Source organism: Triticum aestivum, chromosome 4B (assembly GCF_018294505.1).
Source record: "Triticum aestivum cultivar Chinese Spring chromosome 4B, IWGSC CS RefSeq v2.1, whole genome shotgun sequence".
Classification (NCBI taxonomy): Eukaryota; Viridiplantae; Streptophyta; class Magnoliopsida; order Poales; family Poaceae; genus Triticum; species Triticum aestivum.
In genome coordinates, this window is record NC_057804.1 from 85,319,601 (window position 1) to 85,336,166 (window position 16,566).

Below are 16,566 nucleotides of genomic sequence, written 5' to 3' on the forward strand. Positions count from 1 at the left end.
GCTGAAGACGCCGCAAGGCTATTGGCGATGAACAAAGCGCGCGGCTTTCCTGGCATGCTTGGCTCAATAGATTGCATGCATTGGAGTTGGAAGAATTGTCCAAAGGCATGGCATGGGCAGTTCCACGGACAAAAAAAGGGTTCCACTATAATCCTTGAAGCGGTGGCCGATCAGGAGACTTGGATTTGGCATGCATTCTTTGGAATGCCTGGATCTTTGAATGACATTAATGTTGTCAACCGGTCACCACTGATGAATAAGATTGCAAACGGTGAGTTGCCACAGGTGCAGTTTGTAGCAAATGGACGTACGTACAACTATGGCTATTATCTAGCGGATGGCATCTATCCAAAGTGGCAAACCTTCGTGAAGCCGTTGAAAAAGCCGGAAGGTAAGAAAAATCTTGATTTCCACAATGCTCGGGCGACGGCTAGAAAAGTTGCGGAGAGAGCATTTGGGATTTTGCAAGCCCAATTTGCTATTGTGAGAGGACCGGCTAGATTTTGGGATCAAAAAATTCTTTGATACATCATGCACGCTTGTGTGATCATGCACAACATGATCATCGAGAATGAGCGTGACCAAGATTTAGACTACTCATAGTATGAGCTCTTGGGACATCCCGTGCGAATGCGACGGAGGGCTGAAAAGGTAGCCCGTTTTATTGCCTCCTATCATGCCATTCGGCGTCCCGCAACTCACAATGAACTTCAGAATGATCTGATTGAAGAGTGGTGGGCATGGCATGGACGACAAAGAGCATGATTTCTGTATTCGACATTGTATTGTTCATGAACTATTTGTTGTGTTTATTACATTATTTGTTGTACTGAATGATAAACTATTTGTTTAAGTTGTAACGATAACGAAATTGAACTATTTATTGTTGATTTATTTTGTTTCTTTGATCATTTTTGCTCCTCTTTTTTGAAATGTATATGTGATTTGTGCGGCGCGCGCGCTGTATTTTTGCGCGCTGCTCAGCGCTGGCGGCCGCGCTAAACCAGCCGAAGCGCGCGCGGCAAACAGGTTTTTTACGCGCGGCGCATAGCGCGGCTGTTGGAGATGCTCTAACGTAGCACCCGACTTGTTGCTTACTCTGCGATCGGTCTCCGGAAAGGCTCGATCACATTATGGTGCAATTTATGTGTCTATGCGAGAGGCTTCTCATTCCTTCTGCTTCGGAAATTTGGCCTTCAAAGACTAACACCTCGGTCCATGGCAAGGGTAAGAGAATGGTGGTGTGCTATGGAAGGGCAGAGGGAGCATGTGTTAAGCTAAAGGACCTAGCTACAATTCTGACCGTCGGACTTCGCAAACTGTGGTTGGAACACAACGCCAGGGTGTTCGACAACAAGCATTCAGCGGTGCAGGCAGTAGTAAACTTGGCAGTGCAGGAACTGCAGCTATGCGGGAAGAGGTGGAAACGCAAGGCAAGCGTGCGTGAGGAGTAGGTGTTTGGTAATTGCGGGAGGCGGGTGTGGTATTTCGGTTGGGCTCAAGAGCTTGTTCTTGCCTAACTTAACTCTTGTAATTAAAACCCCTTCCTCTCTTAATGGAGATTGTTGCTTGTTCTTGTAAAATGATATTAGAGACATTCTACTTGTTGGGAAAGTCCCCTTCTTAGCTCAAAACTCACATGCACCTTGTGAACAGTACATTTTTAAAAAAATTGCAAACAAATAAAAAAATGATTTTATTGTGGCAAACACTTGTGAATGTTTTGAGTGCTTGCAAAGTTTCATTACGAAGCGAGATTCATGGAAGTTGTGCCAAAAAAAATTGATGCTCCAAAATGCTTTCGAAAGGCTCTCTCACGACCGCGTCCCCCCCCCCCCGGGGGGCGACCGGCCACGCGTCGGGCCTCCTCCCTCCAGCTCCCCCCTTCCTTCTTCCTTCTCGCCGCCGTCGCGGGCGCCCACGGCCGGCTTGGCCCTGGGGCTGCTGGTGGCGGCGGCCTCCTGGCCCTTCCCCTTCCGGTCGCTCTCCGACGCGGGCGGAGCGGCTCTGGGGGGTGCATCTAGGCGGTGGCGGTCTGGCGTGGCTACGGGGCTCCGTAGTGCATGCAGGCGAGCAAATGGGCGGCGGCTCCGCCGTTGGCGGCGGGGCGGCGCGGCGGCGGGATCTGGCGTCGTCCACTCGGCCTAGATCTGGGCCCTTCAGGCCCCATCTGGGCCTGGGCAGGCCAGCGGCGGGGATGGCTCCGGTGTGGCTTCTGGGAGGCGGGGGAGATGCGACGTGCGGCTGGATGCCGGCGGCGACGACGCCGGCCTGCTGCATCGAGGCCGGCGGGGCTTAACGGGCCCGCTACGGGCCTGGCTGGGCCAGGGGTGGCCCGACATGCCCCGCTGCCGCGTCCGGACGGCTACCGCGACGGTGCCCACATGACGGCGGTGGAGGCGGTTCCCTCCCGCTCGGCGTCGATGTTGCTGCTCCTGTCGTGGTGAGCTTCTCTCCGATCCTCTTGGCCTCGTGGTGGTGTTCATAGTGAGGCAGCGTGGGTGGCGGCGCTACTGCGTTGGCGCATGGTGATGGGCGACGGTTTGGCCGTCGGTTCCGTTCAGTTGGGCGGTTGGGGTTGGACTGCGGGAGAAATCCCTGCCGGCTTCGGCCCCGACGCGGTGACACCTGTGGGTGCCACCATTCCTCCCTGGAGGGTGTCGGTGGTAGCCACCCCCCCACCTCCCTCCGCGTGCCCGGGGAAACCCGAGGACTCGTCCGGGCAGCAGCGTCATCGGCATCGCATCCCTTCTTGGAGGTGCTGCTTGGTACGCGGCGGATCGGAGCCTCGGTCTGTGGTGTTTTATTTCCGGTGGGCGCCGCGGTGGCGGGTCATCCGCGCTTTGCCAAGCTGTTGTGGTTGGCTTTTGTTTCTTCTTCTTTTTCTCTTGGTGTGTTGTGCTGCTCGCCACAGCGTTATCTGTACTCGGTGTTGGTGCTTTGGAATACAAAGCGAGGGAAGACCCTTTTTCGGTAATGCTTTCGAAAGTAGCATTTTTGACCTCCGATTTTGTTTTCTTTGCCACGACTTCCACGAATGTTATTCCACGATAAAATTTTGCAAGCACTCAAAACATTCCCGAGGTCATTTGAGCTCGAGGCAAGATACTTCGCATGTCATTTGTTGGCTTCTTTCCCCTTCTCCAGCTTGCACTGTTTACTACAGTGGACTTTTTTTTTGTGGGGTACTCCTACTTGATTTCGATGAGAACAATGATGTTTGCTCTCCTGTAAACTGAATCTCATAAATCCTAGCCAAGTTTGGAACACAACGAAGAAATTTTATGTTCTTTTCCAAAAATCTTGTCTGAGGATATTCCATTGTTACCACCTTTTTGGAGATTTCTCGTTTTCCAAAAGAAATACATTTTTATTAAATTTTCTGTAAAAAAGTAATGATTTCATCTTCAACATTGTCAACCAAAGTAAACAAGTGAGGATATTCACAGATTTTCACAGAGACATTTGTGAAAGGCCCCAACAACCAACCATGAGCACACTAGGATTCAGTGCCCTACTCACATGATGACCATCGTTTGCATCACGTACTAGCATTATGGCTCTCTACACATCTGCGCATGTTGTTGCTGTCAAACAAGATCCGTCACCAGCGGATTGAATGGCAAAAGAGCACATTCGGAACTGTCGTTGTACATTAACTATGGTACCAGATGGGCTACTATTAACCAAGAAGGTTGGGGTGTGAGATGAACATGACCTGTACCCGATGAAGTACACCGCATCTTTTGGACCGCGGAACCCCAGTTCAGACCAGCTCAAATGTGGAGTGTACAGAGTACTCGCTCAAGTTTTGGAATCGTTGTTTTGGAAAAGAAACTTCAATGTTGTGCTAAGTAATGCTTTGTGAGCAACTAATTGGACTATATTTTAGTTCAGGCTGTGATTTTCCTCAAACTACTTTGTAACAGTAGTAGCAACCTTGTTTTTGTTATCTTTCCTTTCTTTTCTTTGGTAATGGTTTCTTGTTATATGTCTTCTAGTTTACCTGTCCCACAGGTTCTCATACGAGTACATCTTTAGCAGCTTGAGGAGATTTGGAAACTGTCAGATCTTGGAGATATTCTACTTGTTGATGCTTAAGAAAATGCTCGCCATTTGTTGACTTCTTTCCACTTCTCCTTTACAAGTTTGTATTGTTTACTACCCTGGATTGTTTTTTCTGTTTATGGGGTACCTGCTTTAGATGAGAACGATGTTGATTGCTCTTCTGTAAACTGAATCTCACAAATCCTAGCCAAGCTTGTAATACATTGATAAAATATTAGATTCTTTACAAAAAATCATGTTTAAGGATACTTGTTACCACTTCTTTAAGGGTTTCTTTTTTCCCGAAAAAATCAATTTTTTGTAATAAATTTCTTGGAATAAAGTACTAATTTCATCTATAATATTTTCACCCGAAGTAAACAAGTGAGAATATCCACACAGAACTTTGTGGAAGGGAACTGAGCTGTGGGAGAGCAGTAAGACCTTTGTCGCATGAATGACACATTTACAATCATAATTCTGTTTTTTTTTTTGGACGAAAGGAGCCTAGGCTCCCAATTTTGTTGCATGAAATTGATAATGAAAAACGCCCAAGTGGACGAACGTTTAATGCAGTGTGTCACCTGGCCGTGAACCTGATCAGCCCAATAACCTCACTAAGGAGATGCCGACAACAGTTTAACGCACGACAACATCGCCAGAACTATTGGACACCAGCAAACCCTAAGCATAAAACATACAGAAAGAAGTAACCGATCAAAGACCATACACAAAAACTACCATATGGGGCCAGCCTTGCTTTCTGCGAAAACACTGTGGCCTTAGGTGAAAGAAGTTCTATGCACTTGTCATTCATGCAACACTGCTTCAACTACAAGTAGAAGAAGCTTTCTTTGTGGGATTTTCAGGAATCTTAAAACTATGAAGCTTTATGCACAATGGACCTTCGCTGTACTCCAGGAAGATTCAGCTCTGGAAGGTAGAGCATAGGTACTATTTCTACACCCCTTCCGGATTCCTCCCAATCCTACACATTTAGAGGAACGCCTTGACTGGCTCGGAATGCTTCTCGATCCTATCATTGTTGAGTAAGTTTGCACGAGAAATTATCACTAGCAACATATGTAAAGTCTGCTATATAGTGGTGACTCACCAACCATGACTCTTCGTGTTTAATACCATTGGCTCATGGTGAATTCATCACAATAAAGAAGAAAATGTGCAAGGCCCTACAAATCCTATGATTCATTGCCCTCCCCACACATGCTGCTCATCCTTTACATCATATACCGCATTATGACTTTACACATTTGCATATGCTCCTAGTCCAAGCTGTGGTAAAACCAGATCCAGCACCAGCGGATTGAATGGCAAGAGAGTACATTTGGTGCTCTAGTTGTACATTAAGTATGGCACCATTGTTTTCTTCCCCTATAGCACTCATCTTTTCTAGACCAAGGAGTGGTGAGCCGGTTCAATACAAAATAATGTTAAGCAAGACCATACTTTTGCACCCCAAAAAAAAAAAAGTCCAAGCTGCAATTGTTGAACTGATTCTTCAGCTTCGTCTTAGCCTCCAATATATGCATCCCTGACTCTATGCAGCCTGCCAGCCACCTCCTCCATGTTGATGCGATCACTTGGAGAGGACTTGGTGCAGCAAAGGCCAACATTCAGCACAGAAAGTAAACAATGTACTCCATTATCCTCCGCCGATGGAGCTTCTTGGCAAAGGTCCAACTCCTGTACCAGTTGTGGATCGACACTCTGCAACATCTTGTCAGGGAAGTTGACCTCTGCAAACTTTGCAATGCTTAATCCGTCCTTGAACATGTCATCTGTTGGGCTCTTTCGTATGAATATTTCAAGGAGAACGACCCCAAAACTGTAAACATCTGCAGCGGTAGAAACTTGACCACCTGCTCCATATTCTGTAGATTGCATAGATCGAGAGATCGGTTTAATCTCACACTTCCAACTAAATTAGTAAGAAAAACAGACCGTAAAAAAATAATACCTGGAGCAACATATCCTATGGTTCCCCTGATTGCAAGCGAAGAAACCGATGTCGAGCCATCAAAGGATGATGACATGGGATAGACTTGCAACCGTGCGAGTCCAAAGTCTCCAACATGAGCTACCATGCCATTATCCAAAAGAATGTTGCTGGGTTTGAGATCACAATGAACAATACTTCCATGGTGGTTATGGTGCAGGTACGCCATTGCATCTGCTATATCCACCACAATGTTTAACCTTTGAGCAAGTGAAATGTAGCTCTGTTTTAAAGAGTTGCCATTGCCTTCCGTTGAGTAAAGCAAGTTATGCAAATCCCCTCCTGGCATGAACTCATACAATAACGCTTTGAAATCATTTCCTCTAGAATCGATGCTAGAGCATGCAGTTAAGATACGGACTAGATTGCGGTGTCGCACATTTCGCAAAGCATTGCACTCTGCAATGAAGCTCCTCTGTGCTCCCCTTGTCTCTAAGCACAATACTTTCACTGCAACCACATTTTCTTCTTGAAGTATCTTCCCTCTATATACTGAACTGTATCTTCCCGTGCCAATCAAATTGGATACAGAGAATCCATCAGTTGCTCTAGCAAGATCCTTATAAGAAACTTTAGGAAATTTGCTATCAAATGAGAGCGAAGACATAGAACTTCTCATATGTTTTTTCCTCCGCCAAAGCAACACAAAGATCACCGTAGCAAGCAGTGAGAGCATGCAAGCGAGTGGGATTGCTACTTTGAATATTACAGGTAGCCTGTATTTAGATATATTTGAAGACATAACAGAACATGAAGGCAGGTATAAGTTCGATGCCCCACCACAAAGGCCCTGATTTCCATCAATATGTGTGGCAGTTGCGTTCTTGAATATTCCATGTACTGGAACCTTGCCCTCAAGATGGTTGAACGACAAATCTAATTGTTCAAGATGCTGAAGGTTCCCAAGAGACGCTGGTACTGAACCGGTTAAGTTATTGTAAGACAAATTGAGGACTTTTAGGCCAAATAGGTTGCCGAATGAAGCGGGGATGTTGCCATTGAAAATATTATTGTCCAACTCAATGTCTTCCAAACTTTTGCAAGCACCCACAGTGCTTGGAATATCTCCAGATAACTTGTTGGCTGAAAGCAACAAAATCACGAGCTGCTTGGCGTTGCCTACTTCTGCAGGAAGTTGTCCGTGAAGGTTGTTGGATGATAATCCAATTTCCCTTATTGTTGGAATGCTAAAGATCCTCTCTGGCACCCTACCATGAAGATTATTATTGGAAATGCTCAGTGTTTCAAGCGATTGAAGGTTTCCCAAGCTTGTCGGTATGTGCCCAATGAATTGGTTTGTGTCTAGAAGGAGTTCTATTAATTGGGATAAATTGGAAAGGGAGGAAGGAATGTTGCCTGTAAACATGTTGGTGGATAAGCTCAGTTTTTGCAAATTTTTGAATGCTCCCAGCCAGTGTGGTACCACACCTGTAAATCGATTGTAGTCCAATCCTAAAATGATCAGGTTGGGAAAGTTTGCTATGCCGGAAGGAAAGCTCCCTGCCAACCGATTTTGTCCCAAAAACAGATACTGAACATGAATGGAAAGGTTACTCAATGAACTTGGCACCTGACCTTCTAGAAGATTACCTGCTAACGAGAGACCTTGTAGCTCAGTGCAGTTTGCTAAGCTACTCACAAAGTCCCATTCTTGCTTGTTGCGTGCTTGGACCTTATTCGTCTCAATATTTAACTTGACAAGTTTGGAGAGTCTGCCAATGGAGCTAGGCACAACCCCAGTAAAATTATTCGTCGATATGTCCAAGACACGTAGACTGGTTGCGTTTACGAATGAATGCGGGATTTCCCCATGAAAGAAGTTCTGGCCTAACGAAAGTATCTGGAGATTAGGCAGAGAGTTACCTATGTCGGACGGTACCTCGCCACTTAACATATTCGTGTTAAGCCCGAGGCCGGTGAGACTGGAAAGATTGAGGATGGCTGGTGGAAACATGCCTACCAACAGATTACTACCCAGATAAAGAATCTCCAGCCCGCCCAACTGTGCAAGCTCGTCAGGGATGCTGCCCTGGATACGATTAAACGCACAGCTGAGCTTCCTCATTGCTGAGACATTGGCAATGGAAGGAGGGATGGTTCCACCAATGTCGTTAGTTGAAAGCTGCAGCTGCTGGAGGTTCGGAGGGAGGTCCGCAGGAATTTGGCCATCCAGACCATTGTTGTTGAGCCACAGGACCTTGAGGCTGGAACAGTTTGCAAGGCTGGTGGGGATGCTGCCCTGCAGAATGTTATTGCTAAGGTGGACGGTCTGGAGGCGACGAAGGCGGCCAAGGGACAAAGGGATCTCCCCCGTGAAAGTGTTTTTCGGCAGTGCTAGATTTCTGAGGAACGTCAGGTTCCCGAGCCATGGAGAGATGTGCCCCACTAAACCCCGGTTGACTAGGCGAAGAGAGACGACGCGGCGCAGGTCCCTGGTCCTGCAAGAGACGCCTTCCCAATAACAGAGGTGGGTGCTCTCGTTCCAGGACGCCAGGGCTCGCTGCGGGTCGAGGACGATGGCCTTCTTGAACTCAAGCAGGGAGAGGCGGTCCGTTTCATTACTGTGAGTGGAGGTGGCGACGGCTTGTGCAGCCGCACTGGACGCTGCTATGAGCACCAGGAGAAACTGCCCAATCACAGCATCCTTCATTGTGTTATACTCTGGCCAAATCTACAATAGCAGAGGGAATTTAGATGGTCAGGAAACGTTGGCCACATGTGTTCCAACTAGATGGTCAGGATGGATTTTTGTATGTTGCTTACCTCCAAAGTTATTTAGAGTCGTTTCTTTTCTCAAGGTTCTTGGGCACGGTTCGAATAGGTGAAACCTTGGCTACTGCACGTAGATCATCAGAGTTCTCTTCACATCCCTGTGTAGAGTAGAAGAGGAGAACATGAATGATGTATACAGTTTGTGAGAAGCAAAAGCTATAGATGAGTGACATGAACAGATGCTTAAACAAGTGAGGCTTACTTGCTTGCTTACGGCTGCCTTGGTCACCACCGGCGGTGCCGTGCGTTGAAGCAAAACTGGTCAGCGGCCGGCAGACGATGGGGTGAGCAGAGTGTGAGTGCCCATGACCATGGGTTCTCTCGTTTTTATAGGGCTTCACTGTCTCTAGCTACTAACTAGTAAGCCAAGGCAACTCTATTCAAAACTCATTCGGATCCGCTGCTTTCCATGCTAGTTGACTCCAGGTTCGTCTTCACTTGCCCATGGACCCGTGGAGTGGTTGGCACACCCGAATGTTGATCAGTTTCTTCGCAATCGGCCGGCCGGCCGGCTGGCTGGTCAAGATGCCTTGGCAGCCAAGCCATTTCGACTATATTATCTGCCCAACCTTGACTATTCGTCAATGATGCCTGCAAGAATATTACACTGGAGCTCCCATTCCACCACCTGGATAGGGACGCCAGGATCTCCTTCACGCAAGTCTCCAAGGTGGCTGCATAGAACAGCTCGAGTCAAGGAAACACCAAGTTTTTTCACAACATTAATGCTAGTCTGGACTCCTGAAAATTCTATTCAAAAAGGATATTTGTATTCTCTCTGTTTAGCTTGGGTCCAAGCTCTGCACAGTCCACTCCACTCCTCCTTGATGTATATTCCCAATATATCTTGTAGATAACACCTGTGTTTCATTGAACAAAACTATACAGTTCCCCTGCAGGCATCACTCCGATTAACGTGCACGCAAAAAAATGGTTAGACAGGGTATAGGACAATAAACCACCGGCACCAAAATCTACTTAATTTGGCTAAGTGCCACAGTTTTACACAAATTTCCACAGTGCTTCACATGCGCCTCATGGCTCACAACAAAACTGACCCTGTGAATACAGCAGTTTCTAGTATACAAAACCCAAAGGACAGCCAAACTAGGCCCTAAGCCAGTAAAACGGCATCCAAAAGTATCGTTTTCCCCGCTAAAACAAACCAGCAGGCTTTCCCCACAAAACTGTCCAGTATGCAAATGCACGCAGCATTCCCTCATTCTGGGCTCTTCGTTTTCTCATCAGAGTAACCAGCAGCCCTCCCTGTCCTGCCTATCAAGACCGAGTCTGGCGCTGGACCCTCGTATTCTCCAGTCATACCACGGTAGGACCGGGCCTTGAGGTATTCGATCGCAGACTTCGCACCTCCTTGGTAAAGAACTGCATCGCTATTTTGGTTTCGGGTGCTTAGGGCCTTCTCCGTTAGCTCGGCCAGTGCAAGTGATGTTTCTGAATGCTCCTCGTTTTCTGTGGGGCCAAATGGCGGGAAAACACGTGTGATTTAGAAGAAGAAAAAAAGCATGAATCACGAGACCATAACTATTAACATGTGGAGTTTTTATAAGGTTCCAAATGAAATATGGAACTCAATAGGTGAACACACTAATGTTGCAGGACTTCAACAGGTAAAAGACCTAGTGCACACAGTGACAGATATATAGATCCAAGTGCATAATACCTTGAGGACGATCATCTTCCACATAGCCGCCTTTGATAAAAGAAAAACGTGCTTCTTCACTTTTGCTTGCAACTTCTGGTTTCTCCGAACTGATCAATTCCTTGAAATCCAAAAGATATTCTCCAGTCCATTCTCTTCCTCTGAAAATGTGTCACAGATCCAATAATGATGATAAAGAAGATATTCTTCAAACTTAATGCCACACGTATACTGTTGTCAATAATGACATGTACCTGCTAAAAGCTAATACAGCTTCAAATGGTGTGATAACTGGGGCTAAAAGTTCTTTGCTATCCAATAAAGCAGTTTGGGCACAAGAAACATATACAAAAACTTCACACTGCCACAGAAAATATCTGTCAGTCAATCTACATATGAGAAGCAGAACAAACAATTAGAATTCACTAGCACCTCAGGAAAATTGGCAAGCTTAGCAGAATTAGGCCGTCCCATGACCAGTGTATAAGATTTCTTTCCAGCAGCTTTGATCAGATTTTTCATTTGCTCGATTATGTCAAGGTAACCAGCTGTATCAACAATCAATGTGCCACAGAACCACAATTATATGTCCACAACAGTACCAAAGTGATAAGCGAATAGTTGTAGTCAAGTTCAGTGAATGAATCTCTAATCATGAAAAAACAGGAAGTTCAACTAGAAGAGAAAACATAATCAGGGCCTGATCCGGTCAAACCACCAAAGAAATTCAAAAAACCATGCATATGTCCCGCTTTGAACTGCTTCAAACTAGCCGAATAAGCCTTGGTCTGAACCAATCAGGCCGGACCAGATCGAACCAAATCAACCCACATGCACAAGTTATTTGATGCTCAACATATGGCATGTTTACCCTGAAACACTGAGGAAAGCGGTGCTAAAATCTGAAGTCCAATTCAAACAAGTTCCCCAATACCACATTGCAGAGCCAAACCCAAGGTAGCTTAGATTTCCATGCTCACCTACCTAACATTGGCATAACTATATTTTCAATATTAAAGGTAACAATGTACATACCAACGCCTAGAGTTCCCACCAAAATGCCAACAATATTTGCATCCTTTGCCTTCTCCACAAGGTAATATCTACAAACAGTTTGTATTATTATTAATACTACACAGATAATGTGTACGTGCATTTCAAAGGAAAATAATAGCATACATATGCTGCACAAAAATGTACCTGCGCCTAAGAATTTTCATCAGATGAGAGACATCCCTTGAGAATTGATTTGCTACTGTGTCGTATCTAACTGCATACAAACGTTTCATTAATATTCAAATTCATTTCATTAGAAAGATCTTTTCTCTTAGGAGCAAACATAAAAATAAAGGATGCTCGAAATGCTACCACATGATACCGTATCCATGTACTGCATGCCAGGGTGCCAGGCCCATAATAAAACACAGGAACCCACTGGCTATATTATATGTTAACAATACAAATAATTTAGCAGAAGTCATTAATACATGTCCTAAAGGTCAAACGAGCATGCTCTCCAAGTCTCCATAGTGTAGGTTTCATATTGTCATATAACTGTTTACACATGTGTCAAGAGAAGCAAACTGGATTGTACATTGATATATTATAGAGCCAAACTAGAAATTAGGCAAAACATGATTTGCATGAATTGAAGTGATTCTCCAACTAGCCATAAACTGAGGAAGAGGGAAACAGACCTATATCACATTTATTGAAAGTAAGTGCAACGTTGGCAAAAGCAGAGTTATCTTGTCCAATCCAATATAACAAATAGTCATCCATTTTCTCATCGGTGGATATGCGCCATGTAAGGCCTCCAAGATTATACTTGCGCGTGGATCCTTCCACATTACAGCAACTGTTCACAAGTGTTGCCAAATCATCATTGTCTGCAGGCAAACCATCATTATGAGTGCTTCCATTGGATTGAGAACATTGCTCTTCTGCAGTGGGACTTGATGACGGACTCATTTCTGAACACAGAACTTCTGCATAATGGATTTCGGAATTTTGACAATCTGATTTGCATAATTCCAAAGTGGCTCTTTTAAGATCGTCCAAAGCATGTGCATACTCTAACCCACATAACACCTATTTAATAAGTCAGATCAGCAAAATACTATTACAAGTATAAGTGATGAATATAACAATTGATAGCTCGACAAATTGAATCAGCAAATAGTAACACCGCTGGAAACATGCAGCAACAGAAAAAAAATAGTTAGCAGATAAATTAAACAATATGCAGGCATTACATAATTATTACCAGAAACAGGGTAATTTCATGCAGATGTAGCCATTAACGGCAACACAACAGAATGACCACAGCCAACTCAATTTGTTTTTGTTCTAACTACTCTAATTTAGAATCGTGACCTAAATCAATTTTGTGTACTTCCTTGCGAAGGATATGGCCTAATTGATATTACATTTAAGCTTACCGGTAAAGTTATATTGTTCTAAATAATAAATATTTAAACTTAGAAAGAAAATGCCTATAACCGAAAATGCCATCTTTTCTAACTTATTAATTTTATTTAATATACTTAGAAAGGGTGATTTTACTTCAGTACGAAAGGCAAACATTTTCAGTACGATGATGTTATGTAGTTCAGAAAAAATGTGAACTCCAGAATTCAATGACAAGGACTAAATAGATGCTTATTCCATAAACCAAAGCACAACTTTCAGCGTAAGAAATAGTTTGAGGCATACAAGTGGTTTACTGATTTCTCTCAAGCAATTTAGCAACAAGCTGCAACCATTTTCAGTATGTTGATTTAGTAATGTAGTTTAGAAAAGTTGTGTGAACTCCAGAACTGAGAATTCAATAACAAACGAACATCTTATGCTTATTCCATATACTAAAGCACAATTTTCAGCATAAGAAATAGTTGAGGCATACAAGAACGGGTTTACTGCTTTCTCTCGAGCAATCCAGCAATGAGCGGCAACACGAACTGATGTCCAATGGTGCCTTCCCAAATACGAAGAAAGCTGGCAAATTCGATGTTCTGCATTTAGATTTGTTCTTGTCAGCACAGAGTTTTGATAATGTGAAACAAAAAGGTAATGGCTTCCAGCAAACAATCATCATAATGACTGGAACTGTATAAGTGAATAAAAACGAAATATTAATATGATAAGCATCTCCCACTGACATCATGACCGGACATAAATGAGGAACACCTTGTATTACTATCAACCATTTCCTGCTAAATTCAGAGCTGGCAATGCCTTTGCTAGACAGCAGACCATCTCTAACATGATTGCCTAGTACTCCCTCCGTCCGGAAATACTTGTCATCAAAATGAACAAAAATGGATGTACCTAGAACTAAAATACATCTACATACATCCCCTTTTATTCATTTTGATGACAAGTATTTCCGGACGGAGGGAGTAGTAATTATCAATGCCCCTAACAGAACAATCTGAAGCATCCAATCGTTAATCCAACAAACAGAGAAATCAACCACCTACAGAGACAAAAACTCCCATTCCGAAGCAACAATCTTGTTTTCTCGACTCAGCCTGCACATTAAAACGGGGCGCAACAACTGACGAACGATGAGGGGGGGCAAAGAAGGGCTCACGGGCTCATGCAGGAGTGGCCGTAGTGGACGACGCACTGGGCGTCGATGTTGGACGCCCCCACCTCATCGACGCAGCACGAGTTGTACGCGGTGTCGGCCATCACGAACAGCTTGGCCCCGCCGCCGAGCTCCGCCCGCAGCGCCCGCGCCACCGCCGCCGCATCCTTGAGCAGCTCGTCCGGGAACTAAAGCGCCATGGAGCCGAGACAAGCAACCAAGGCAAAGGCGTCGGAGTCAAATGGGGTGATTTTTTACAGCTAAAGCACCAAATTAACCTCAAGAGAAAGAAGAAGAGGGGGGAACTACCTGGAGGGCGACCCTGGTGTAGGCGCGGCGCCGCAGGAACTCGGCCGTCCGCGGGATCTCGTACCTTGAGCTAACGTCGTCCATGGTGGGGGGATTCGGCTTGCCTGCCGGCGAGAGCGGGTTCCGTGCGGAAGGAAGGAAGTGCAGGACAGGGAGCAGCAGGGGAGCTCGGGCCGAGGGCTTTGCTCTTTGGGACGCCGCCGGCGGTGCTGTTGAGCTCGGAGGCAGGTTCTTTCGTTCTTCGTCTGTTTTGAGCCGTTGGATGGAAAGTTTAGGGTTCACACGAACGCATTCACGCCCTCCATCTGCAATTGACACACAGCTGGGCTCGAATTTAGCTGAAAAGGAAAATATGTACTCCCTCTGTAAAGAAAAGAAATATAAGATCTTACAGTATGTTTCCCAGGATCGTAGCGAGGCCGAAAGAAAGCGACTGCGGGTTCCCTTCGCAAGCCGCCAGCGCCGCTGCTGGTTCCCTCTCCCTCGGCCGGCCGCTCCGGCGGCGGGAGGGAGGGGGAACTCAGATATGTGCGTCGGATGGGTTCTCGGTGGTTAGGATTGAGGGAGTCGTTGTCGAGGCTGTTGCGACGGCGTCTTGTCCAAACAAGTTTCTTCAGGCTCCGTTCACGATTAGGCGGGGCTCTTGCCTTCGTCTAGGAGCCAGCGGGGTAAGGGATCCTCGGATCTCGTCGAGGTTGAGGGCTATGGTGTCTGGAGGTCGATCTACACTGACTTGGTTGGTCCTCGGATGGGTGGTGATTGTGCGGAGACATGGATTCTTCTTCCTCATCGTCGGTATGATTTCGTGTTGTGTTTCTTCCTCCTTTGTGTTGTTGCTGGAGGGATATCCTGCTTTTGCCCGGGCAGTTGGCCCGACCGCAGCGTCGGAACCGGATCCTAGTTCTCTTTCATCCGAAAAGGGGCACATACATCGATACTCAAAGCCATAGATGGCGAAGGCTGGTGCAAGCGTGTTGGATGCATATGTGTGTCCTTATCTTTTCGGCGCGGGAGTGAAGAAAAGGGGGAGCAGCCTGGCAGCGATTATATCCTGGTTGAAGATGATAGTCTACTTAGGTCTGGTTGCAGATGCTTATGTTGCAGGGGTCTTCTCGCAGGGTTTAGAGATGATGACACAGAGGTACGGAGATCTTCGTGTTTTACTAATTGTTTTAGGGTGCTCTTTGTTATTCCAATTTATTTATGTGTGTGTTAGGGTGTGCTTGTATGAATCAAGGACTGTATTATTTTGTGATTTGAATACAAGCATACTTTCTCAAGAAAAAAATGAAGTACTTCAGTAATCTAAACGATCAGTACATTGTATATAGTCTCTCCACTGCACATTACTTATCATTGTTTTAGATAGGAGGAAGTACATGAAAATGCCATATGTGTATTTAGTACAAGAACAGATCCAAACCAGCCTGTGAAGAGTAAATTGAGCTCGATGTAGCACACCACGTTGTTAAAGTGTTGCACGCTTGTGTACATCAAGAAGGTTAGAGCATCTCCAGTCGTCGTCCCGGGAGCCCCCCCCCCCCCCCAGGAGGCCTTTTGCATCGCCGGCGCGCATTTTTTTCACCTAGTCATACCCCCAAAAGCTCAAATAGCGCCGAGTTTAGCCAAAATTACGTCCGGCGGTCCCAACCCGAACCCAGAAAGCTGGGAGGGCAGTTGGGGCGTCGGCGCTCTTTTTGCATGCAAACCCCCCCACAAGTCAGCCTCTCCTCACTCTCTCTCCTCTTTTCCTCACAGGCCCACCGCGTGCATGGCCTCTCTCCTGCATCTCCAGGCCACGCCGGGTACCCGTCGCCCTCATTCATGTCGTTGCAGCAGAAGGCCACGCCGGGGAGCTCCGTCTTGGCCAGCGTGAAAGACTCGGCGGCCAGGAAGCCATGCGTCGACGAGGAGTGCGGCCGTGGTCCAGGCGGCCAGCGACGCTGTGGGCGGGCGCGGGCGTCGAGGCCTGCCACGGGCGGGCGTGGGCGGCGAGGCCTGCCACGGGCGGCCCCAGCACTGGGCGCGCCGGCCACGGGCGCACCCGGCCCCGAGCGCGGAGGCCACGGGCGTCCCCGGCACCAGGCGCACCGGCCCCGAGCGTGGCGACCACAGGCGGCCCCCGGCACCGGGCGCGTCGGCCATGGGCGGCCCCGGCACCAGGTGTGG

General features: G+C 46.5%; 2 protein-coding genes across 2 annotated transcripts; both read right to left on the reverse strand.

The window, feature by feature from the left end:
* Nucleotides 1-5,183: 5,183 nt before the first annotated feature.
* Nucleotides 5,184-9,650, reverse strand: LOC123091171 (receptor kinase-like protein Xa21). The gene is made up of 4 exons (XM_044512589.1): nucleotides 9,039-9,650; nucleotides 8,828-8,934; nucleotides 6,026-8,735; nucleotides 5,184-5,939 (listed from the first exon to the last, which is right to left on the reverse strand). Exons 3-4 carry the CDS (start codon nucleotides 8,712-8,714, stop codon nucleotides 5,578-5,580), a joined length of 3,051 nt encoding a protein of 1,016 aa, XP_044368524.1. The 5' UTR covers nucleotides 8,715-8,735; nucleotides 8,828-8,934; nucleotides 9,039-9,650; the 3' UTR covers nucleotides 5,184-5,577.
* Nucleotides 9,651-9,785: 135 nt separating this feature from the next.
* Nucleotides 9,786-14,649, reverse strand: LOC123091172 (2-(3-amino-3-carboxypropyl)histidine synthase subunit 2). The gene is made up of 10 exons (XM_044512591.1): nucleotides 14,398-14,649; nucleotides 14,092-14,276; nucleotides 13,402-13,510; nucleotides 12,194-12,587; nucleotides 11,697-11,766; nucleotides 11,532-11,599; nucleotides 10,929-11,044; nucleotides 10,751-10,857; nucleotides 10,518-10,657; nucleotides 9,786-10,306 (listed from the first exon to the last, which is right to left on the reverse strand). Exons 1-10 carry the CDS (start codon nucleotides 14,479-14,481, stop codon nucleotides 10,056-10,058), a joined length of 1,524 nt encoding a protein of 507 aa, XP_044368526.1. The 5' UTR covers nucleotides 14,482-14,649; the 3' UTR covers nucleotides 9,786-10,055.
* Between the last annotated feature and the right edge of the window lie 1,917 nt (nucleotides 14,650-16,566).

Excerpts from the sequence above, each read along its gene's own strand:
- LOC123091171 (XM_044512589.1), bottom strand. The coding sequence starts at position 8,714 with ATGAAGGATGCTGTGATTGGGCAGTTTCTCCTGGTGCTCATAGCAGCG. Across the intron at positions 5,940-6,025 it reads CATAGGATATGTTGCTCCAG|AATATGGAGCAGGTGGTCAA; the intron begins GTATTATTTTTT and ends TGCAATCTACAG.
- LOC123091172 (XM_044512591.1), bottom strand. The coding sequence starts at position 14,481 with ATGGACGACGTTAGCTCAAGGTACGAGATCCCGCGGACGGCCGAGTTC. Across the intron at positions 11,600-11,696 it reads ATGAAAATTCTTAGGCGCAG|ATATTACCTTGTGGAGAAGG; the intron begins GTACATTTTTGT and ends AACTGTTTGTAG. Across the intron at positions 11,045-11,531 it reads GGTGGGAACTCTAGGCGTTG|CTGGTTACCTTGACATAATC; the intron begins GTATGTACATTG and ends TTGTTGATACAG.